The 25,196-nt window shown below is 44.6% G+C and overlaps 1 protein-coding gene across 1 annotated transcript in view; it reads right to left on the reverse strand.

Annotated features, from left to right (window-relative positions):
* Positions 1–1,573: 1,573 nt before the first annotated feature.
* The window catches only part of PPP1R3F (protein phosphatase 1 regulatory subunit 3F), a 35,686-nt gene continuing 12,063 nt past the window's right edge, over positions 1,574–25,196 (reverse strand). Inside the window, exons 2-4 of the mRNA XM_066614092.1 lie at positions 24,679–24,734; positions 17,244–17,320; positions 1,574–9,673 (exon numbers count right to left, since the gene is read on the reverse strand). Coding sequence (XP_066470189.1) covers positions 8,582–9,673; positions 17,244–17,320; positions 24,679–24,734 — 1,225 coding nt within the window. The 3' untranslated portion in view covers positions 1,574–8,581. The remainder of the gene's footprint in view (positions 9,674–17,243; positions 17,321–24,678; positions 24,735–25,196) is intronic.

Here is a 25,196-nt window from a genome sequence, read left to right on the forward strand (position 1 = left end):
ACTCAGGAAAGCCCCTCATCCTCCTTTATTTAGCTCTTAACTCCCTGGTTCTTAAGATCTGTTACTCCCCCTTCCCTATTTTTCTCCCTACAGCACTTTCCAAAATTTGGTTGCGGAGTCCACCATAGCAGCAAATGCTGGAGAGCTTGCCAAAGGAAAACATGCAGTGGGAAACTTAAAATTAATATTCCCCCCCCCCCAAATTCGGCTGTAACCACTGCTCTTCAGGGACGTAGGTGTTGCTAGATTGGGACTATGTAGGACACACAAAGCTGTTGGATTCCAATTCAGAAATCTTTCAGGAACCTCTCCGTGTAGTGACTGTAATGCCCTGCTCAACAACTGCTGTGCCACTCTGACAGGTGAATGGGGTGTGTCAAGACTCCCTGCCTCACCCTCCCCGTTGTAATCAGTGCTGCGCACTCCCCTTTTCCCTCTAGGATTTGCAATGGCAGGTGGCATCAATTAAGGGACCACAAGATGCTAACCTCCTACTATGCAATAAGAAAATATATTGGGTTGGAAAGACTCAACAAAGCAGAAAAATGCTAGAAAGTTCTGTAGAAAGTTTTTGAACCATTCCTAATCATTAGGTTGGATACTTTTAACTCCATACAAACACCTCCCAGCCTTTCCTCGAGCATCAGCATGGCAGGGAATTCTCCAGCCTCCCTGAGTAGCTTGTTTACTCGGGTTGAGTCATGGCACACAAATCAAGTTCCAGAAAGCCAAACCTTGGCTTAGGTTATCAAGCCTTACAAAAGTGACTTAAGGAGTCACATGAAAGTCTCTCTTCAGCAATAAATTGCCAAAAAAAGACTTTTAGATCAAATTTGATCATTTTTTGTTTGCATATTTTCTGATCACAGAATGGCCTTTTTTTCTTCAACTTAGAGCCCATGTCTACCTAGAGAAGTAAGTCCTATTAGAATGGGCTCACTCCTAGGTAGATGTGGATAGGATTGTAGCCTTGGTCTAAGAGCCACAATGAAAAACAGCAGCCAGGTTTTTTTTAGGACAGTCACTCAGACTGATATGGAGCTGACTATTATAGGTTATCTCAGGAAATACAGGCAGCTCAAGCCTATGCATGTTTACTCAGAAGTACAGCCCACTGGGTGCAATATGACTTACCCTTAAGTGTGCACAGGATTAGTTACATTTGTTGAGTATGCAATTCCATTCACAAGGAAGTTGTAGTCCTATGAACTTCTAACTAAGAATTCTTACCATCATTTCCAAACTCAAGTTCCCAGATTCTTTGGGTGGCAGCCATGAGAGTTAACATAGCATAAATTCTGGAGTAGATCTGCCCTCACTGTATTATCAAATAGAGACCGTTCCCTCCAACTCATGCTTTTGGGCCTTGATTGCTACAAGGGAGAAGGGAAAAAGCAGTAACTATGACTGGGTGTGTTTCTCCTTAACATGGTGAAGAAATTAGTCCAATCCTTACAGTGGTAGCTACTACTCATACTGGACTTGTAAAAAGTCCCCATATGTAGTTAACACTTTAGCAGGTACCCATACCAACTCTACTGCACTCCCAAAAAATTCCAGGGGACACAAGTGCTGTGGCCAGTATGTTTTTTATTAGTGCTTCCAATGCAGGCACAGCTCAATGATGTGCACACACACACGCACACGCACGCACACCTCTGAAATTACATATTCCATCCTTGCTTACATATTCCATCCAACAGCTAGTGACAGAGGGCAGTGAATACACAACAGAAAAAAAAGACTCCCAACTATCCATGTTTCCTATCCAACCCAGATCTGCTACCACAGCTAATTCCCTGCTGAGAAATATCCTCAAAGCTTCTGGGCTCCAAATCCAATTCCAAACTACTACATAGTCTTCTCAGGATTGAAAGGAGGATGCTGTGGTTTTATCATTGCCATATAACGGGTGCTACACTGGAAAAATCAGCCACACAAGTGACAGTGCAAATCACCCCCTAACCATTACAGATCAGACTACTGGCATGAAAGAACATCAGCATGACCCTATTTAAAAAGCAAGACAACCAAGAAGTCAAACAAATACATTTCAAGTTGTGTGAGGTTTTGTTTTTTTTCCCCTAAGAGCCACTTTGGAAAAAAAAAAAAGATTTTGAAAACCCCAGAGCTAGAAATTGGCCAAACAATTAAAACACTTTGCAAGTATACAGTGCTTTAGAATGTTCAGAACATTTCCCTTATATTATTCTAGCAATTCTTACAACCTTCCCACTACACATGTAAGGCAGGCCAATACTATTATTCCCCCCATGGCAAGGTGTGCTGAGGCTGAGCAATTGTTGCTTGTTTAATGATACCTTGTTAATTCATGGTTTAGGTGAGATCTGAGCCACATATTTCCCAACACATGTTCTCGGCCACTATATCACCTTAACTCTCAGTATTTAAGGCCTGATCCAACTAAAGCTATGGCCCAGTCCTATGGACTGGGGCAAGTGTTCTGGCAGCGTTAGGCACTTCATGTTGCAAAAGGCAACACCCCAGAGTGGGTGGCCTGGCTGCTGCTACAAGAGATGAGTGGCCTGCTCTGTGCACCAGCTAATAATGTATGCCCTCTAGCCCCAATAAGCTTGTGCAGGGGGTGGGAGGCAGGCAGGGGGTTGGCAGAATGGCATGGAACAGGGCTGTGTCTGGCGGATCAGGATGGGAAGGAGACAGGTTCAGTAGCAGCAGTGTCCACCAAATCCTAATTCCCTTCCCGGCCTTAATCATCCAATCCGGGTCCACATGAACTTGCACCAGCTATAAAGCTGGAGCAGGGACCAAGTGGCATGGCATGGGCTTAACCCAAGGAGGCCTCCAGATGCTGAAACTCCCCTGCAGGATACAATGGGTGCTGCTGGATCATTGCATGGGGATTCGCATTGGATTGGGCTGTGTAACTACAATCCTATACACACTTACCTGGGAGTAAGTCCCATTGAACAGAACTTACTTCTAAGTAAACATGTGTTATTAAATTTTCTTATTAGTTATGCTTAAATCCCATTAAAATCAATTGGACAAGCCTTGAGTGTCTTAAATCCCACTCATGTCAAAGAAACTTTAGAACAACAAATTTTAGTTGAATTAGGGTCTTAGTGGTTATGTATTAGTTTTCTTATATGCTTCAAATGCTTTATATACATTGTCTCAACAATCCTTCAAACAACCCTGTAATCCAGGCTAGTATTAGTATCTCCATATATCAGATGGTGGAGAGTGTGCCTAGGGTTTTCCTAGAGCCATATAGTTAATTTGGAGCTAGCTAAGATTTGAACTAGATGCTTCCAACTAACTCACTTCTCCAATACACAATACCAACTCTTTCAAGGCCTACCCACCCAAGTGGAAATGGTGAAACCCTGGCACATCATAAGGGTGGTGATAATGAGCAGGATTTTCTTAGAAGGCTCAGAGCAGGGCAATTCAAACAAGCTACTTAAATCCTAGGATGCCTTAAGAGTTTGTAAGGAGGAGGTCGTGCAAGTTGTAGAATTCTGAACCGTTCCACTGCAGACTTCAGTTGTGTCATACATTTGAATGCTCCCCATATAAATAAATAAATAAATAAATAAATAAATAAATAAATAAATAAATCTGCATGTACTAAGCATTTAACATCCTCATTTTTTACTTGGAATACTGCTTCTTTTTCATATGAGGAAGCATTCTAAAATATGACTCTCCACCTACAATGTGAAGTAGAACAATCCAGAATTCTACTTCCTCAGTTTACCATCTAACTCCGTGTACAGTACAGAATTGACTCTGAGTGAGGCATAGGTAAAAAAGGATAACATTCTTTCCTCTACCATACTTACGGCAAACACTGTGTCATGGAAACATGTTAGATGTGCACTGGGGAGACCCAAGTTTGTCCCTGCTCACTGGGTGACCTTGGGCAGGAGGTCTGGTCTAGAGGGTAGAGCCTTCATTTGCCTGAAGATAACATCCACAAGGTCGCCACTCCGAGGCCACCGGCACCGTGCGACCTTGAAGCAGCTGACAAGCTGAAGCCGAGCTATTCTATCTGCTCTGAGCGTGGGAGGATGGAGGCCAGGATGGAGGCCAGATCAGAACAAAACATCTGAATTGTTGTGGCTCTTGAAAAATAGAGCCTTCTTTCAATTGTAAAAATCCCTACGGGGATTTAAATAAGCCTGCCTATGTAAACCACCTTGAATAAAGACCAAGAAAGGCGGTATATAAATACCTGTATTATTATTATTATTATTATTATTATTGTGCAAGCCACTATTGCTCAAGGTTGTTGTGAGGATAAAATGGGTTATCCATTTTATCCAATGATGACTGAGAGAAGTAAGCTGATTCTTTCATCTGAGAGACTGGTTTGTCTGTATTTGTTGCTTCCGGCTTGTACTGTATATTTCAGAACTCAACAGAGTTCAGAACCATTTACAGCTTGTTCATGCATCACAGAACAGGATAGCACTATACACATATTATGTATATGCTTTCTCTGATGCACCCAGACAGAACCTTCATGGCAAGGTTTATTATCTAAACTCCATACAGCCCCTGCCAATTAGTTTATGATTAGTGCTGTTCAGAGAAGCTAAGCAGCTGAGGATACCCTCAAGACAGGGTAGGTGAAGGATCAGATCAGTATTTCTCAACATTTGTCCACCCTACCATTTCACATTGTCCATCTGGTCCATCTATTCAAAGTACCGTCGGAAGTGACTGGTGAGTACATCACTGCCAATTACTTCTGGGTTGGGAGACCAGATACGATGCAACAAACACCAGTAAGAAGCTCAGGGTGGACAGGAGGGCTTTTCAAGCATAGAAAAGCATGTTTTGGTGCTCTGCCTGCCAAGCTGAGCCTCCTACCATTGTTTGTTGTGTCACATTCCTGGTCTCTCTGCCAGGTGGCAGGTGTCCAGTGAATGCCACCAGACACTTCCACTGGCAGTACCTGTATCACTGGTTGAGAGACACTGGATTGATTAAATAGTACACAGGGGGCCTATCAAAATCAAAGTTGGACCAAAATTCTGTGCTTGGATGCTGTTCTGAGAAGCAGCTCTACAGGCAATTTTTGGTTGAAACACTGAGGGCTAGCTTTGGGCTGTACTGCTTCAGACTGTTGGTGAGGGGTTCACAGGACTGAATGTTCCTCCATACAAAATAGTCCCCTCCACTTAGAAAGCTAGATATTATGAAGAAGGGCTCTCACCTAGCCTTCTTCCTGAAATCTAATTTTCTATGTGGAGGAAATTTTGTGAGTAGATTGAAGTGGTTTCATCCAGATACAGATTTACCACCTTGGTAAGAACTAGGCCTGAGAGCTACCAAAAATCAAGCTGCACATTATTCCTCACACTGTACCAAATAAACTAGCCTTAGTTTCTACCCAGGCAAACATTTCAATGTCTGGTACAGAAAAATTCAAACAACTCCTCTCTTTTCCTACTAAATAACATGGACTCAATCCACCAGGAATTTCTCCTGTACAAGCTGCACTGAACTGAAGAGGTGTTGCACAGGATTGCTCTGTTGAAGTTTCTGATCTTTTCAATGTGATTTGTGCATAACGTCCTAGTGGATTGTACCTCAAGGGTTAGATCTGTCTGCCCACTTTGTGGTCCTTAAATCTACCAACTGAGGCAGCCACCTAACCTTGCTTTACGCCAAGGCTGCCTCTTTTTCACCAATGCTTCTGCATAACCAATACAGGCAAGTCAATGGACCAAAACATTTTGAAGTCAGTCAGTTTCCAAGTCTGAGGTGGAACGGCTGTCTTCAGACCTATTTGCACACACAGTACATCAGTGATGAGGGATCAAAAAGGTTGACTAAGGCAGAGGAGAAGAGTGGAAGACAAAGACAAATCAACAAATGTATAAGCGCGTGCACACACACACACCACACACACCACACACACACACAGAGCTGTGGCTACTAGTTACATTCTGATCTCAGCTCCCATTTGGCATATACAGAGATTTTCCACTGACGACTGTGAGATCAGGGCTGGACTCTGATCTCCATTCATGAAGCACAAAGGACATTCCACCTTCCAAAACCAACTACATTCCCTAGATAAGAGAGTTTGCTGTTGGATGGATAAAGCAGGGCCAAGTTTGGATCAGCAGAGGAAAGTGGCCTCAGAACCTGCACAGACACCTTCCTCTTCCTCCACAAGGCCTCACAAACTATATCACAGCAGCAGATGACGGCACAACATTCAAGAGGAAGTAACGAAACATGTTTAGCAGCAGGGTGGGTTGGGTGGCTGTCTTTTCATGATGAGTTCAATGCCAGTTCAACCTATTGCACGCAAAGGCAGGGTGTTTCCAATCAACTGTTCTGCTGCAGAAATGTACATGGATATAGAGTAATAACTTATTTTCATCCTCTGCAAACCCACTAGTTTGGATTTGCACTGCTAGTGGTTAATAAATAAAATCTCTCTATCTTGGGGTGAGTTCTATGGTAGAGAAGGTCAGACCTTCCTACCAGGTACAAAAATAAATAAGATCATCTGTTTTAGGGTGCTTTCTTATAGTCCTCAAATTGGACCCTGCTGGTGGCAGAGAAGCAAGGGGTGGATCCAGGAGCAGAAAGGGGTCCTCAAAGCAGAGATGTAGCCTGGAGGTTCTCACTAAGGACCTGGGGTAAAGCTCAGGCGCGTGGCATGAATGGAACTTGGAGACCATCTGGAATGAAAGGGGTTGAGTTTTGCAAGAGTTGGATGGACAGACCACTAAAAACATCACCACCTTCTTTGGAATGAAAAGCATCTTTCTGTTTGCATATTCTAGTAAAATAACAACATGAACTTATGGGAACTCAAGGCACTATCCGGGAGGACATTATTCTGCAGAAGCCTTAATGAAATGAATGGGAGACAGCCAAAAGTGCTACTGTGTCTTCGGACACTCATTTCAATGGGGCTTGCAAACAAGAACATCCCACTAGAATGTGCCAGATTTTTTTAAAAATTTTAATGTTAGCATTCTGGCTCCCTATAATAGAAATATTTTTGGGTTTGGGGGCAGTGAGGTTGTTGCTTTATCTTTCTTTCACATGAAAGCATTAATAAAATTGGTAGATGACATACTGGTTGCCACATGGACTGGACTGTCAAATTCAAGCTTGTATATTTTTAAGGAGAACTGTAAATACTTCCTTTGCAGTCAAGATTAAACAGGCAGGGGGTAACATTAATTCAACTGAGTTGTTAAAATTGTGTTTTGTTTTCAAATAGTTGTTACCTGCCCCGAGCCCTTGAGAAAGCGCAGGATAGAAACGGAACAAATTAAATAGTCTCTTCACCAATGCCGTCTCTTACACTGTAAGAGTGGAGTCTCAAGGGCAATTAGCTAATGGCTCCAGTGAAATCCAACCCACCCAGGAATCTAGTTGCCAATCTCTGCACTGTATAATGCACTGTATGAATACAGATTTTATAAAAAGGCTTTTGACTTAGAAAGAAAAAAATCCCTCTTTGAAAATATTTTCACATTGGTATTTTCATCCTTCAGCAGAGGCTCAACGGACACCTGCTGGAGATGCTCTAGAAAGATTTTCTGCTACAAGCAGAGGGTTGGACTAGATGAACTTGTGGGTACCTTCCACCACTATGATTCTATAATTTTAGATTAGTTTTTACTTTAAAATATGAATATTTGATTCACTGGTTAACATTTTCAAAGAGTTTAGTATTATCCCTTTTAAATTTTACCTTACTTTTGCTTTTTTGCAAAACAAGTCAAAGGTCAAAATATGCCTTTCAATACTTCAAGTATAGAAGTATACTTTATCCCTTTAAAAAAAATAATCAAATAATGTAAACGTTTTTGTAACTTCCCACCTCAGACCTAAACCTGTCTACTCAGAAATAAGTTAACAGAACTTACTCTCAGGTAAGGATACTTAGGATTTCAAGCCTTTTGAAAGAGGAAGGCTGAAATAATCAGATTAAAAAGTCTGCCAAACCTCATTAAGAACATTATTTTTCATTTGTAAGGAAGAGAAATCCAGTTCTTTCCATCAGATATTTCTCCTCCTAGGCAACCTGGAACTTGATACCAAGCAAAAATGGGAAACATTTCACATGGTGCTGGTTCCATGATTTGCAATGAGGAGAGTCTCAGCCAGGGCATCCCCACTGGGTCCCCTGAACAAGGAAGTGATTGGGCTGACAAACTAAGAATTCCTTCAAGTGGTCTCTGACATTTTTGGGAGCTTTATGCCAAATCAGAATGCAACACTCTTGGGGCAGTGATGGGGAGTTTGCAACTGCCCAAACCTTTGTTACCTTTGGAGCAAGCTCTGATCTTTTTCTCATGGATGGTCATAACTAATGCATTTTTCCCCTCATCCACCTCTTATACCAGATGATTTCACAAAAATGTAAGTATCCTGAACTTTGGAAAACTTTGAGCAGCTTCAACTTAGACATGCCACGATCTCTCAAAAGGGCTTGACTTTTCCCTACTCTTTCTGCCTTTTTTTCAACTATGGTTATTCAGAAGAAGCATGGATGGAACCAAGCCACAGAAGTTACCCTGATGGGATCTTTGACACCTCAGGGAGAGATGTCAAGCTATGAGAACCAATCCAGGAGAAGGTAAAGTGTAATGGCCACTAGGGGCATGCAGCTGCTGAAGACCACAGGCAGGAAGATAAAGAGGCTGAGGATCCGCAGGGAGCGCATCAAGATCTTTTCAAGTTCACCATGAGAGCTGGAATGGGTTTCAGGTGACTTGTGGACATGAAGCCCCTCACCCAGCCAGAGACTGCCTTGTCCTATCAAGAAGCCCTGGCTCTTGCTCTGTCCCTGGGTACTGAGAGGACTGGAAGGTAGGTCTGTGGGCCACTTTGGTAGGGGCACTAGTGTCCGGGCGGGAACTACGAGAGGAATCACGATGGCCTCTTGAGCAGTAGGCCGTGAAGTGCTGGAAGACACCACTTTCAAGCTGATAAAGGAGTCCGAATCCTTAGTTGGGTTCTGCTGGACATTTCCCTCTTCCAGGTGGTTTAGAAAGCAGCCTTCTAGCAAAACAGGTGGGCTATCACGGCCTGGTCCCACCACCTCAGGCGGTGCCAGGGTTGCATACCCTGGTATGAATCCCTCTTCCTCACTGTCTCTGGAGTCATCACCCCGCTGCTTGGCATAGTGCAGTGTGATCTCTTCGGCCAGGGAACTATTCAGGGCTCTCTCAGGGCCTGTCCAGTTGACTATCAGGTCACGGTCAGTTAAGACACTCTGCCGCAAGGCAATGAGAGACGGTGCAGGGCTGCTAGGACTGCCAGAGCCCTCTTCAGCCCACTCCCCTCTCCCTCCAAGCTCCTCTGCTCGGAGTCGACTCAAATGGGACAGATAAAGCTGCTCCAGCTCCCGGTCTATGGCATCTTCCTCCATGTGGCTGGGCAGCTCTTGGTACCTTCTCAGCTGCTCCTCCATGCACTCTTCCATGAAAGAGCCCTCTGTGGTGAGGTCATACCTGCTGAACTCAGGCACATCCAACTGTCCCAAGGGATGAATTTCGGTTCCCAAAACCAAACCCCATGGAACTTTCAGCTCCTCATGGGATGCAGAATGCCCTTTGAAAGCGGGTGCCTCTGGCGAGTCAGTGAAATCCACAAGATGGTCCTTCTTTTCTGGGGAGTTTGTGGTGATGGTGAGCTCTGGAATCTAGGCAAAGTGGGGAAGAAGAAAAGACATACAAAAAAATTGGCAGAATACTTTTCTCTCCAAAGCATCTCCCACCTAAACCTTACAACTGCCTGTGAAGCTATAGAAACAGCACAGGCATCTTGCGCGTGTCACAGTTATCAGCGTATCTGTAAGCTCTTCCTGCCTTTTTTCTTTACAGTACTCTGCATAACATCTGATACACTGGTGACGTTACATTAATAATAATAGAACTGCACACCTACAAAGGAAAAAAATGGCCACCTGTACCCCACCACTGAGACCAGCTGCTCCAACAGATCTTATCTATTTTTCCCCAAAAATTCCAGTCTTAAATTCAACTTCACATATATACAGCTGGCATAAAGTCCCACTGCTATAGGCAGAAGGGGGGGAAGCACTTCACCTTAAGGAAAGTTGTGGAATCAGTAGCAGGTTTCCTTGGATTGCCAAAGGAAGGGAAGCCGCTAACACTTGCTTCCCTCTCTGTCAACAGCTCTCTCTCCTTGACCTCCTCAGTGCACTCACTAAGTGAGGCTCCCAGCTGATCATCCTCATCAGCGCTCTCCTTCTCTCTGACTGGATAAAGCTTGGTAGCCTGCCTCTGTGCCCTGGCTCCTTCATCATGTCACAAGATCTTAGCAGAAGCTGGAAGCCAAAACCATGGGGAAGGAATTGGGTCTGTCCATGTTGGCTGAAGCCAGATGCAGCATCTACTTTCTCTGCCAGCAAGAGGTCTGCAGAGCATGAGAAATAGGAACCTCTGCAGTCACCTGGAGACTGCACTGGGGAGTTTCCAACAGCTATTTAATCTGATGATATAGGCAGCTCCACCTAAGGAGGTAATGCCATATAACTTCCAGGAGCTGCAGAACTCAAAACCATGAGTTCAGACACCAGTCCCCTACTCCCTGTGCTACTGGGATCAATTGTCTGAAGAGGACACCTACATGCCAAACCAGAACCCTTCTAGTCCTGAGACTTGTGGGAACTTTCAGAACTAATCTTGTGTCACAGCCGGCTGTGCTACACTCAGCATGAGCAGCTCATTACCAAGGAAAACCATAAGGCTATCCCTCTGTTACCTGCCTTGCTTACTTGTATCCCCTCTGCTCCAAGAACTTGCCACTTCTCCAGCTGTGCTGGCAAGCCTTTGCCTGTACTTGGATCTGGGGATTCTTGGATTTGTTCTCACAAGGGGTTTTTCTCAATCTCCTCCAGAAAATTTGTCTTTCAGGGTTTCCTTCCAACAGCAAGAACCATAAGCAACTAAAGACAACATAACTCAGTTGCTATCTATGTCACATACTGTACATGCTTTTTTAGGTTTTTTCCCCCCAGCAAAGCTACTTAGCTTTTAAAATATTAAGATATATAAAATAAATATTTTTATTTCTGCAAGGTGATGATGCTTAAAATTATTAAATTGTACAGCAAGACAGAAGGTCTAAGAGCAACTATATAAGAGATGCTGAAGGTGAACTGGAAAGGTTTATATGGGAAGATATTAATCTATAAAATAAATCTGAACAAAACATTCAGTGAATTGCTCAATAAATTTAAATGGTGTGAACAGCTAATTAAATATTTTTTTAAATACATATTTATGAAGGAAGGATTGCAATGGCCTCTATAAAAACAACATTTTTGCACTGATTAAAAAAATTCAGGGAAACGTATGACATTTATATTTTTAAAGGTGGAACGTAAATGTGTAAAATAGTATTTTCCTATTGCAGTTTATAGAGATTGATATAAAACATGCAATCATCCATTTAAAAAAAATTAAAGGCTTAATCCTATCTAACTTCTTGCATGGTGATGCAGTGGCACCAGTTGGTTGGTTTGGCTGCTGGGAGTCTCCTTGAGGTAATGGGGCATTAGTCCCTTTGCCCCAGGGTAAACTCCAAAAGCTGCTATTGGTCAACTCAGACTGCTGGCGCAAGTCTGCATTGACCTGGGAAGGTGGATCAGGCCCAGAAAGGTGATCGGGATTCAGCATGCACCCTTGCTGATCCTGCTTCCTCCCAGGCCTGTTCCACCCTCCTACCTGCTCCTATCACTCTGCTCATCCCTGCCCCATTCCACTCCCTGCCCAAGCTTATCTGCTCCAGTGGGTCTCCATCAATCCACAGCGCACTGGGGAAGGCACCAGCCTTCCCACCAGTGCCCCTGCAGTATATGCTGCTAGAGCGCACTTTATGGCTGCTTTGCAGCAGCCAGCACAGGTGGAACATGCGTTCTGCTGGCAAGGCAGCCCATTAGGATTGGGCTGTAAAACAGAACAGCATAAACATCCAGTTTAATTTAATTCCTTATTCAAGAGCCAGAGATAAAATAGCATCTTAAAGACCAACACGTTTATTTCAGCATAAGCTTTTATGGAGCACAGTCCGCTTCACCAGATACATGAAATCACTTCACATACCTGATGAAGGGAATTGTAGTTCATGAAAGCTGATGTTGATATACATTTGTTAGCCTTTACAGTGTTGCAAGGTTTTTTGTTGTTTTTGCTGCAGCACAGTAATGTGGTTACCTCACAGGCAGTGATAATAAAATTAATCATAAAATATCTTATGGAACAGAAATATTTTCAGAGCCTGTCTAAAAATAGAAAGGAATTATATTCTGGGCAGCGAAATTACAGCCATGGAATCACCACTAAAAAGGTTCTGTCTCTCTGTTACCCACTAATCGTATCTGAAATAATGGTGGGTCAGACAGCAGAGCCTGTGAAGCCAATCAGAAAGTTTGGGTAAGCCTATGGCATGTTGGTGGTTCTTAAAATAACCTGGTCCTAGGCTGCATCAGGTCTCATTTCAGAATGAGTTTCGAAGCGGGGAAATCTGAGCTCACCTGTGACTTCCCTTTCTCAGTGGATCCAGGATGGCTCAGCCTTTGGCATCTGAGAAGCTCCTTCCTCCTGGGCAGGCAAGGTCGGATGGTCGAGATCTTGCTTGGGGGTAGGGGCTCCCTGGAATTCCGAGACTTAGACAAGCCTTGGAACCCCTCCGCATAAGTGGATTGCTGTCCAGATTTGGAGAGCAGCCTCCATTCACTCTGTAGTCATTGCTGTCATAGCCAGGACCTGTGAGGCAAACTATACATGTCCTGAGGTGCAGTCCCTCTGGCAGTTAGAGCACTGTCACTTGTTAAGGTGATCCTTTGGGGAGGGTGTTTTACTTTCTCTTCAGGTCTCCTTTATTCCTTTCTAATATCCAGTTCAGCCCAGTAACCCTTATTGGTAAACACATAGTAAATCCATCTACCATACACTTACATCGTAAATCCAAAATAAAAAAATTTATGAATTTACTTTCTCATATTCTTCCCACCCTCCTTTGGCATATGTGTGTGCGGCCTCAGGTCCCAATGGGTGGGTAGACTAAGCCACCCTGGAACCAATGAGAAGAGGAATTCACAAATAAGCTCAGATCTCCCCATTCTCCAGTGGTTCCAGGATGGCTTAGGGCTCAAGCCTATCCAACTTTCCAGCTCAGGTTCAGCAGCAATGCAGCCCCAAGGTTAGGGAACAAATGTTCCCATACCTTGAAGAGCCCTCTGTGACTGCTTCCCCACTACAGGATGTAGTGCATGCCCCATTGGCATACCTGCACCGGCACAGGAAAATTGGATAGGATTGGACCTTGAGTCTCTTGCACCCCCTGCAGGACTGTTCTGTCAAAGGCAGTGTCCGCAAAGGCAAATGCATCTACCTTGTAGTGTCTTGGGAAGATGGATACTGAGCTCCAAGTGGCTGCTTGGCACACAAACTCAAGGGCGGGTGAGACCCATTATGCAGCTGATGTGTTAGGTGCTGTGGGGGCAACTTGCTGATTAGGATGTCATGAGGGACCTTGTCAAATGCTTTACTGAAGTCAAGATATATTACATCTACCACATTCCCACAGTCCAGTAAGCTAGTAACCTGATAAAAAAAAGGAGTGATTTGTCTGGCAAGATTTATATTTGACAAATCTTGACATCCTGGCATGTGGTAAGCATTCTAACTAATGTGGCCAGGACTAACATGGTGGGGTGTGGGCTCTGAATCACTGCCCTGGTTAGGGCAGAAATCCTGGTGTGCAGCTCCTCTGACAGGTATATACTGTACACCACAGTGTCTCTAGGCTCACCCCTACGAGTTCTATCATCTGAGATGGCTGGAGGCTGGTCTTGACCAGGTTGATTCTGAAGCCATGCTACTGTAGAAATAGCACTGATTCCTGCAGATCCCTTTCAACCCTGTGAGTGAGAGCGGGAGCGTATCAGGATATCATTCAGATATGGGCAGATGGCCATCCCCTGAATTCACAGGTGGTCACCAGTGATACCAAGATCTTAGAGAATACCATTGGAGCTGAGGCCAGGCTGAAGGACTCTATACCGTTACTGCTGTCCCTGGAATGCGAATGGAGGAATCTCCTGTGGGCTGGTCTTATTGGGATGTGAACATACACCTCCTGCTTGTCTTAGAGATGCCAGGAAGTCACTCTGTTGGACTGCTAGCAAAACAGACATTAAGAGTATCCAACATGAACTACTGTTTCCTCATCCATCTCTTTAGCCACTTGAGGTTTAGGATAGCCCTGATGTCTCCTGACTTCTTGGGTATGGTGAAGGAGTGGCAGCAGACCCCAGAACTGCTCTGCTCCAGCCTTGATCAGGATGAGATTGCTTCCAAGATCTGCTTGTGAAGACCCCTGGTGGGGCAGGGAGCATTCAACTCTGGGGAGGGGGTAGCATTTTGCAGTCCTGGCACATGGGCCAGGACCGCCAGTGGATTCCCCTAATCTCTTGTGAGGAGGGCTCCCTTCTTTCCCTTGGTCTCTACCAGGAATGGATCCAGGATGTCTCTAAAGACACCACTGCTAACCTTGCCTGGGATTAATGGGACTGTATCTCAGTGGCATAGCCATGTGTTTCTCCTTGCTGTCACCACTGCTGCCATGACTCTTGCAGAAAACTGGGTAGTGTCCATGGAGGACCCTAAGAAGGCAGTAGCCAAGTAAATCTTCCTCAGGTCATCCTTTATGCCAGGGGTGCCCAAACCCCGGCCCTGGGGCCACTTGCGGCCCTCAAGGCCTCTCAATGCGGCCCTCAGGGAGCCCCCAGTCTCCAATGAGCCTCTGGCCCTCCAGAGATTTGTTGGAAAACACACTGACCCGACGCAACTGCTCTCAGCGTGAGGGCGACTGTTTGACCTCTTGCATGAGCTGTGGGATGAGGGCTCCCTCCACTGCTTGTTGTTTCACGTCTGTGATGCAGCAGTGGCAACAAAGGAAAGGCCAACCTTGCTTTGTGCAAGGCCTTTTATAGGCCCTGAGCTATTGAAAGACCTTCATTCATATAAGTTCATCTTTAGTATATTCATTTATATAAACTTATGTGGATTTGTTCAAATTTTAAATGTAAATTAATTCTTTTTTTTCCCTGGCCCCCAACACAGTGTCAGAGAGACAATCCTGCCAAAAACTTTGGACACCGCTGCTTTATGCCCTTGGGTAGTTTCACATTGTCTGACAGGTCCTGGATCCAGAGGAATGAAGTGAACAGAGAGCCTATTACTGAGGCCAGCTGATGCTTCATAGGCCCTGCAGGGAGGAGTACGCATCTGAGTTGTTTCCTGGGAAGCCCTCACTGCCTGCAGGAAGGATGATCCCAGTGTGGCGACTGGAGCATCTACTTAGGGTGATCTTAGCATCTACTTTCTCACTGTTGTCCCATGATAGGGTGTAGAACTTGCTAGGGTGTGAGTCTTGATAGGGTGTGAGTCTCAGCTCTTAGCTGGGGCTGGCTATTCCTACTTCAGCAGTGGCCTGAAGAAGTCAAGCATCGGGAAACCCTAAGAGTTTTCCTGGCATGCTGGGAACACTGTGCTGGGCCTCCACCCCCTGAAAGATTATTCTGCATCCTCTTGGTTGGTGCACTGCATTTCTGGGACCTCGAGACCTTCTAGGACAAAAGGAGGGGAAGTCACATTCCATGGGGCTTCTCTTCCTGCTCATCTTCTGACAACTTGACCTCTTCCATGGATCCTTCAGAGTCCAATTTGTCTGACTCAGGTTGATCCTGGTCATTTCCCCTCCTCTTCCTATGTCTGGATGAAGAATCCATGGTATCATGGCTCTGCTCTCTGGCTCAGCTGTGCTCCAGTGAGCTCCCAGATTCCTCCTCAGGACATGGCATGCCCATCTGTGTTGCTGTGCCTCTTGATGTTTGAGTTACCCTCAGTTGTGGGTTAAAGGAGGCCAATTGTGAGGCTATAATTGCTTCATCAGAGCTGTTAAATCCATCAAGTCTACCCACTGGGCCTTTGCCACTTTTTTGTGAAGCTGCACGATGGGCACAAGGGTATTCTGGGCTGTGAAGGACCTCGAGGTCCATTGATCTCCCTCTGTGCTCTCTGCCATTCCGTCTCCCCTTGGCTGGATTGGGGACAGGGTAAGGTGGCCTAGGGCTTAGGGTTTAAGGGCCCAGCAAGCTGCAATTGCGACCCTCTCCAGACACAGTGGGTCTGTTCAACTGGGCTGATATGGCTTGCTGTGGACTCCCACTTCCCCTCAGTTGGTTTTGGCCCCAGGTGAGCAGGAGGAGGGGAGTACTCACCATCCAGAAGTGCAAGGCTGCTCTCTGGTCTGAGATAAGCAGGTTGGGCCTGGCAGTCAATGGGGCTTTCTTACCCCTAGCCTGGAATAGCATGCACATAAATCTGCACCACCAAAGAAAGAGAGTGAAGGGGAGGTGTTTTGCAGCCCAGTGCAGGAAGCACTTGCAAGTATTGCTAGATGCTCCTTCCTAGCCAGCTCATCATCACTTCCTAATATGGGGGCAGCAGATTGTCTGTGCTGAGCAGCTCTTCCACCTGTTCATTCCCGCCATGTGAGGCATGCAGAGGTGAGTGTCTTCTGCCTGTTTTCTGTGAGCCACTGATCTTCTGCTTGCTATGCTCATCTGTTTGTGCAGGAAGTCAATGCCCTCCATGAGATGGTTCAGTGCTGTGGCGAGGTTGCTGAAGAAACTCTGTCCAAATGGTGATCGAGAGAAGGATTATCTTGGGGCAAGCTGATGACCCTGTTACCCCACAAGGCAAGGTCCGTCTGGAGATTCCAGGAAGCCCTTTCCCTGAGCAAGATCTTTACCATATGAACCTGCCTGCCTGGGAGGGAGGAGCTTCCCAGACTAAGGTATTGGTAGCAGACATATAATTAAGACTGTAAACACATGTGACAGAGTGGTGGTGTGACACCCTCACAGTCACGTGGGAAAATAAAAAGCAATTCAGGTGTATCTTGTGAAACTGTCCAGAAGAAAGGCTACACGAGGGAGAAAGTTTCCTTCATTTTTTGACCTATAAAATGGAAACAACTGGTTTAAAGTCACAGGATTGTTGCAACAATGAATAAAGAACAATTGCTAAGCAGATATGATGGGAAAGAGAAAACTATACATCAAGTACAAATAAATACAATTTGTAGGAAAAGGAACTGTGTGGAAGGGAAGGGGAGCAGGAGGTGAGAGCTAATTTTGAAGCCTCAGTGTAGTGCTTAAAATTGGCCCTGCTTACCTGTGTCATAGGAAGCAGGGGCTGCAGTGCAGAGGGGGTTGAAGATTCACTGGCTAGGTCCCTTTCAATGTTCCCTTCTGCAGAGAAAAAAAGAAAGGAAGGGGTAAGAATTGGTCTTCTCTCTCCCAAGGAACACTTTGCGGTAATCCAGTGTGGAAGGTTAAATATGTTTAGATTACATGTATAGATCACACCTACTGGGCTCAATCAGGGCTGTGTGTGTTCTACACTTCTGCGAGCACAATATTTGATTCTTGGCACAGAATTCATTGCTGAGAATCTTAGTTTGCATTAAAAATAGAAACAAAAGAAATCCCATATGTTTATTATGGTTGCAGCAACTATTAAGATTCTGAAGATTCTGATTTGCATCCTTCCATGTACAAATGCTTTTATGCAAATCTCTGAGCAAAGATGGGAGAACTGGAATGTCCGGTGACAAGGGAAAACATTGACATAGTGGGCATAACGGAAACCTGGTGGAATGCGGAGACTCACTGGGACACCGTAATCCTGGGCTATAAACTCTACAGGAGGGACAGGGAGGGGCGTGTTGGAGGTGGGGTGGCCTTTTATGTTAAGGAAGGGATAGAATCCAGCAAAGTAGAGATTGATGGTGGGTCCAACTCCACCGTAGAATCTCTGTGGGTTAAATTACCAGGCCTGTGGAGCGATGTAATACTGGGGGCGTACTATTGTCCTCCAGATCAGAAATCGGAAGGGGACCTTGAAATGAGGAGACAGATCAGGGAAGTGACAAGGAGGGACAGGGTTGTAATCATGGGGGACTTCAATTATCCTCATATTGACTGGGTCAATTTGTGTTCTGGTCACGAAAAGGAGACCGGATTCCTTGACATGTTAAATGACTGTGCCTTAGAGCAGCTAGTCATGGAGCCCACCAGAGGACAGGTGACTCTGGATTTAATATTGTGTGGTACTCAGGATCTGGTTAGAGATGTCAATGTTACGGAGCCATTGGGGAACAGTGATCATGCTGTGATCCGTTTCGACATGCACATCGGGGGAAGAATACCGGGCAAATCTCTCACAAAAACCCTTGACTTCCGACGGGCAGACTTCCCTCAAATGAGGAGGCTGGTTAGAAGGAGGTTGAAAGGGAAGGTAAAAAGAGTCCAATCTCTCCAGAGTGCATGGAGGCTGCTTTAAACAACAGTAATAGAGGCCCAGCAGAGGTGTATACTGCAAAGGAAGAAGGGCTCCACTAAATCCAGGAGGGTGCCCACATGGCTAACTAGCCAAGTTAGAGAGGATATAAAGAGCAAGGAAGCTTCCTTCCATAAATGGAAGTCTTGCCCTAATGAGGAGAATAAAAAGAATAAACTGTGGCAAAAGAAATGTTAGAAGGTAATACTATGAGGAATGCATGGCCAGCAACATTAAGGGGAATAATAAAAGCTTCTTCAAATATGTTAGAAGCAGGAAACCCGCCAGAGAAGCGGTTGGCCCTCTGGATGGTGAGGGAGGGAGAGGGGAGATAAAAGGAGACTTAGAGATGGCAGAGAAATTAAATGAGTTCTTTGCATCTGTCTTCATGGCAGAAGACCTTGGGCAGATACCACTGCCCGAATGGCCCATCCTGACCAAGGAATTAAGTCAGATAGAGGTTAAAAGAGAAGATGTTTCAGACCTCATTGATAAATTAAAGATCAATAAGTCACTGGGCCCTGATGGCATCCACCCAAGAGTTGTTAAGGAATTGAAGAATGACGTTGCTGATCTCTTGACTAAAATATGCAACTTGTCCCTCAAAATGGCCACGGTGCCAGAAGATTGGAGGATAGCAAATATCACACCCATCTTTAAAAAGGGAAAGAGGGGGGACCAGGGAAACTATAGGCCGGTCAGCCTAACATCTATACTGGGTAAGGTGGTGGAATGCCTCATCAAAGACAGAATCTCAAAACACATAGATGAACAAGCCTTGCTGAGGGAGAATCGTGAGAAAGCATTCGACACGGTCCCTCACCAAAGGCTACTGAAAAAACTCCATAGTCAGGGAATTAGAGGGCAGGTCCTCTCGTGGACTGAGAACTGGTTGAAGACCAGGAAACAGAGAGTGGGTGTCAATGGGCAATTTTCACAATGGGGAGAGGTGAAAAGCGGTGTGCCCCAAGGATCTGTCCTGGGACTGGTGCTTTTCAACCTCTTCATAAATGACCTGGAGACAGGGTTGAGCAGTGAAGTGGCTAAGTTTGCAGACGACACCAAACTTTTCCGAGTGGTGAAGACCAGAAGTGATTGTGAGGAGCTCCAGAAGGATCTCTCCAGACTGGCAGAATGGGCAGCAAAATGGCAGATGCGCTTCAATGTCAGTAAGTGTAAAGTCATGCACATTGGGGCAAAAAATCAAAATTTCACATATAGGCTAATGGGTTCTCAGCTGTCTGTGACAGATCAGGAGAGAGATCTTGGGGTGGTGGACAGGTCGATGAAAGTGTCGACCCAATGTGCAGTGGCAGTGAAGAAGGTAAATTCTATGCTTGGGATCATGAGAAAAGGTATTGAGAACAAAACAGCTAATATTATAATGCCGTTGCACAAATCTATGGTAAGGCCACACTTGGAGTATTGTGTCCAGTTCTGGTCACCACATCTCAAAAAGACATAGTGGAAATGGAAAAGGTGCAAAAGAGAGCGACTAAGATGATTACTGGGCTGGGGCACCTTCCTTATGAGGAAAGGCTACGGCATTTGGACCTCTTCAGCCTAGAAAAGAGGCGCCTGAGGGGGGACATGATTGAGACATACAAAATTATGCAGGGGATTGACAGAGGGGATAGAGATGCTCTTTACACTCTCACATAATACCAGAACCAGGGGACATCCACTAAAATTGAGTGTTGGGAGAGTTAGGACAGAGAAAAGAAAATATTTCTTTACTCAGCGTGTCGTTGGTCTGTGGAACTCCTTGCCACAGGATGTGGTGATGGCATCTGGCCTGGACGCCTTTAAAAGGGGATTGGACAAGTTTCTGGGGGGAAAATCCATTATGGGTTACAAGCCATGATGTGCATGTACAACCTCCTGATTTTAGAAATGGGTTATGTCAGAAGGCCAGATGCAAGGGAGGGCACCAGGATGAGGTCTCTTGTTATCTGGTGTGCTCCCTGGGGCATTTGGTGGGCTGCTGTGAGATACAGGAAGCTGGACTAGATGGGCCTATGGCCTGATCCAGTGGGGCTGTTTTCTTATGTTCTTATGAAGATATGCTTGAATATGTATGAGCAATACTTGAGATAAATCTGAGGGGTGAGAATGAGGCTAAGCAGAACTTTCAGTGGTCAGGGAAAGGGACTAGTGCTCTGCATAGTTCACTGGCCCTCTTCATTCCTACCAGAAGCGTAACAGATTATGTAAAATAAGCCAATGTGTGCACATGCACACAAACACTGTGTGTGTGCATACATGTAATTTGACACAATGTATTCACATTGCAGGATTTAGTTTCTCTTTTTATAGAATTAGAGCACAGCCCTGAGCACAATCCACCAACAGTGCTGCTCTGCAACCTCTACTCAGTTCAATGGAGCTTGTGCAATAAATGGAAGCTATGGAAGACTATAAACAACAAATCTGGGGAAGACTATAAACAACAAATCTGGGGGCAAAGAAACTAGGAAGCCTAGCACCTGGTTGCTTCGTTCATGGTGTTGATTTTTAAAGAGTTCCTCATGCCAACAGGCTCTGAGTGCAGACAAATATGAAAAATTGAAACAAAGAAAATATTTAACAGGCTCAAAAATAAAAAAAATTAAACACTTTATAGCTGGGATCCAAAGAGCTACTTTAGGCCACTGGTACAGAGACCACCTGTTCCTACTGCACCATCAAGTTTACTGAAACTAACAAAGAAAAATACTGAAGAACTTTAACATTTCCACTACATGCTGAAGAGGCAAACCATTTCAGGTTTAAATTTAGACTGAAAATTTGGTGGCTTCTATAGTGCAAGCAGCTGTGGTGGAAAACTTCAAAGAAACTCCCTGTTGTGTGCACAGTTCTTCCCCAAATGTCTGTAAGATAAGAAAATGTAATGGTCCACAAAGAACAACCAGAATAAGCATTTTCAGTACGGCAGAATTTTAGAACCACAGTTTCAAGTTTATCCAAAGGCTTGCAAACATTCAGCCCCTTTTTAAAACACCTCTGTGCCATGTTGCAAAAACCTGCTTTTGAGATGTCCCTTGGTTTCTAAAGCAATTTACCATGGAAAATGAGGGGCAGGGTGGTGAAGGTGAGATGATGGTCAAGAAGTTCCCTTTAGTGCTAGAACCAATTCAGGGTTCTTTGAAACTATGTCTATTGACTGGAATTCTGCACAGCAAGACTTAAATCATATTGATTTTAATGGAATGTGAACAACCTGTCTTGTGTGGACTTCAGTGTGTGAAATGCTTAAAAATTAGCAATCCAATCAACACAATTCAGAACATATGAGCCTTAAAAATATGGGTCTTGTAGTGTTTCTCAAAGGATTCCCAAGCAGATACTGTATATCATGGCCTCAGGAACTTACTTTTGAGTAGTTCTATCAATGTCCTGGGTTTTAGCCTGGGATGTGGATGTGTGTGCTGGGTACAAACTGGCCTCTGTGAGAGGAGAGGGACCCGACTGGAGATTGGGTGAAAGTTATTGGTCCTAAAAGAATGTTTTATAAGATACCTCTATCATTCCAAGTGCTTAAGTTGGTCAAACTGTTTTAAAGTGTGTATTATCTCTGGTATCGCCACACTCTTCTGGAGCAAAAGTTCATCATGGGTTACAAGTCATTGTAGATATGTGCAAGCTCCTGGTTTTAGAGGAAGGCTACCTCAGATTGCAGATACAGGGGAAGGCACCAGGATGCAGGTTGTGTCATGTTGTCTTATGTGCTCCCTGAAGCATTTGGTGAGCCACTGTGAGATACAGGAAGCTGGACTAGATGGGCCTTTGGCCTGATCCAGAGGGGCTCTTCTTATGTACCTAAAATTTGGATTTTTTTAATTGTTTTTTTCTGATTGTATGCTAGTCCAATTTTATTGCAGAAAAGCAAAAATTTCAGTCCAATTTTATTGCAGAAAAGCAGGATACAAATAAAACAAATAAAAGTAGATGTTCTTAGGGCCAGTCTCAAAGGCATTCAAGGGTCACAGCCTACAGCAACTGAAAAATTAGTTTGCCCTTTAACAGCGTATAATAAGTGAGCCAAAGGTTTAAAAGACCACTTGGGAATGAAAGCACAATCTATAAAGGCCATTTATGTTTGTTTTCTATAGAATAAATAAATCTATTCTACAGTAAGGACAGTTTGATCCCTTGTGAGAGGCATGCAGAGTAGGTACTGTAAGAGGTTGAATCAGAAAGGTCTCCAGTTCAACTCTTGTCACAGTAAGAAACACATATTATAATGTCACAACATAAGACAAGTGATCCTGCTTAGAGGACTTAGAGGAATTAGAGGACAGGTCCTCTCGTGGATTGAGAACTGGTTGGAGGCCAGGAAGCAGAGTGGGTGTCAATGGGCAATTTTCACAATGGAGAGAGGTGAAAAGCGGTGTGCCCCAAGGATCTGTCCTGGGACCGGTGCTTTTCAACCTCTTCATAAATGACCTGGAGACAGGGTTGAGCAGTGAAGTGGCTAAGTTTGCAGTCGACACCAAACTTTTCCGAGTGGTGAAGACCAGAAGTGATTGTGAGGAGCTCCAGAAGGATCTCTCCAGACTGGCAGAAAGGGCAGCAAAATGGCAGATGCGCTTCAATGTCAGTAAGTGTAAAGTCATGCACATTGGGGCAAAAAATCAAAACTTTAGATATAGGCTGATGGGTTCTGAGCTGTCTGTGACAGATCAGGAGAGAGATCTTGGGGTGGTGGTGGACAGGTCGATGAAAGTGTCGACCCAATGTGCGGCGGCAGTGAAGAAGGCCAATTCTATGCTTGGGATCATTAGGAAGGGTATTGAGAACAAAACGGCTAGTATTATAATGCTGTTGTACAAATCTATGGTAAGGCCATACCTGGAGTATTGTGTCCAGTTCTGGTCACCGCATCTCAAAAAAGACATAGTGGAAATGGAAAAGGTGCAAAAGAGAGTGACTAAGATGATTACGGGGCTGGGGCACCTTCCTTATGAGGAAAGGCTGCGGTGTTTGGGCCTCTTCAGCCTAGAAAAGAGACGCCTGAGGGGGACATGATTGAGACATACAAAATTATGCAGGGGATGGACATTATGGATAGGGAGATGCTCTTTACACTCTCACATAATACCAGAACCAGGGGACATCCACTAAAATTGAGTGTTGGGCGGGTTAGGACAGATAAAAGAAAATATTTCTTTACTCAGCGTGTGGTCGGTCTGTGGAACTCCCTGCCACAGGATGTGGTGATGGCGTCTAGCCTAGACGCCTTTAAAAGGGGATTGGACAAGTTTCTGGAGGAAAAATCCATTATGGGGTACAAGCCATGATGTGTATGCGCAACCTCCTGATTTTAGAAATGGGTTATGTCAGAATGCCAGATGCAAAGGAGGGCACCAGGATGAGGTCTCTTGTTATCTGGTGTGCTCCCTGGGGCATTTGGTGGGCCGCTGTGAGATACAGGAAGCTGGACTAGATGGGCCTATGGCCTGATCCAGTGGGGCTGTTCTTATGTTCTTATGCACCTCACAGGGAGAACTTAACAGAAGGGTACCAATTTCAGCAGCAGTCCCAATTTGAGTATAATATATCGTTTGGCCCTATGGGGATAATATCTCCCTCGTAATGGTCTACCTTTATATGACTCTTGTAAGGATATGATTACTTCATGCAACCAATAATTACCTTATGAAAGTTACTACTGTAAGATATTCTAATGTCCACTACTATTGACAATGAATACATAATTACATGGAAGGCAAGTACATCAGTGGCAATAAGCAATGGTGGCCAAAAGCACAGCTGTCATGCTCTCCTTGGAAAGGTCCCTGTGGCATCCGGATGGCCACTGTGTATAAAAAGAATGTTGAGTGAGATCGATCCTGACCTAGCATGCCATATTCTTGAGCCTAATTTAACCCCTCCCTCCCACAGAGATGCATATCTGTGAAGCAGGGATGTGGTGGAGAAATAGCAAGGAAGGGGACAAGGTGTTTAACACTCTCTCTGCCTTCCATTTCTCTACACCAAATCACATCACCTTTAATGTCTTATTGGGAGTGGTAGAGCACAAAATATCCCACATTCAGTATCTGGCATCTCAGTTTGAAAAGGTCCAAGATAGCAGAACTGAGAAAGACCCCAGACCCCAGCTGCTACTAATCAAACACTACTGGACTTCATTGACCAATTGTTCCAGTATAAGCTAGTTTCATGTGTTCAATGTACTTGCTTGCTCCATGCTCACTGACCCCAATGACACTCTGCTTAGCTCCAGATTGTGAGAGGCTGCACCTACCTTCAGTCCAGAGAGGCTGAGCTACATCCTCTACTCGCAGTTCATTTTCACTCAACCTGCAATGGAGGAACAAGACAAGCAAATGAATGTTGGCTGTTAAACCAGTTGCTAAATTGGTCCCAAAGTCTAAGAGTCCAACATGGTTCAAATGATTCCTTCTTACTGGCCCGACATTGGTGGCGCAACTTGAATTCTTTGTAGTTGTGAAAAAAGTTTCTTGCGAGTATACTTTTTTCAACTCATTAGGTTAAAAAAGTAAAATCTGAACAATGTAAATTTCATTTGCCAACATCAATCCTTGGCAAAAAGCATAACAGGAACGTGTATTGGGAAGTACTCCTTCTAGATGACCTGACACATGCCAATTAATCATCTAAGGGCACAATCCTAACCCACTTTCCAGGCCCGACATAAGGGCAGTGCAGCTCCAAGGTAAGGAAAAAATGAAATGAAAAACATTTATTTCCACCTTCTAGATTGCTTCTATCCCCCACTCCTTCCAAGTCTTGGACATCTAC

Source organism: Tiliqua scincoides, chromosome 2 (genome assembly GCF_035046505.1).
Source record: "Tiliqua scincoides isolate rTilSci1 chromosome 2, rTilSci1.hap2, whole genome shotgun sequence".
Classification (NCBI taxonomy): domain Eukaryota; kingdom Metazoa; phylum Chordata; class Lepidosauria; order Squamata; family Scincidae; genus Tiliqua; species Tiliqua scincoides.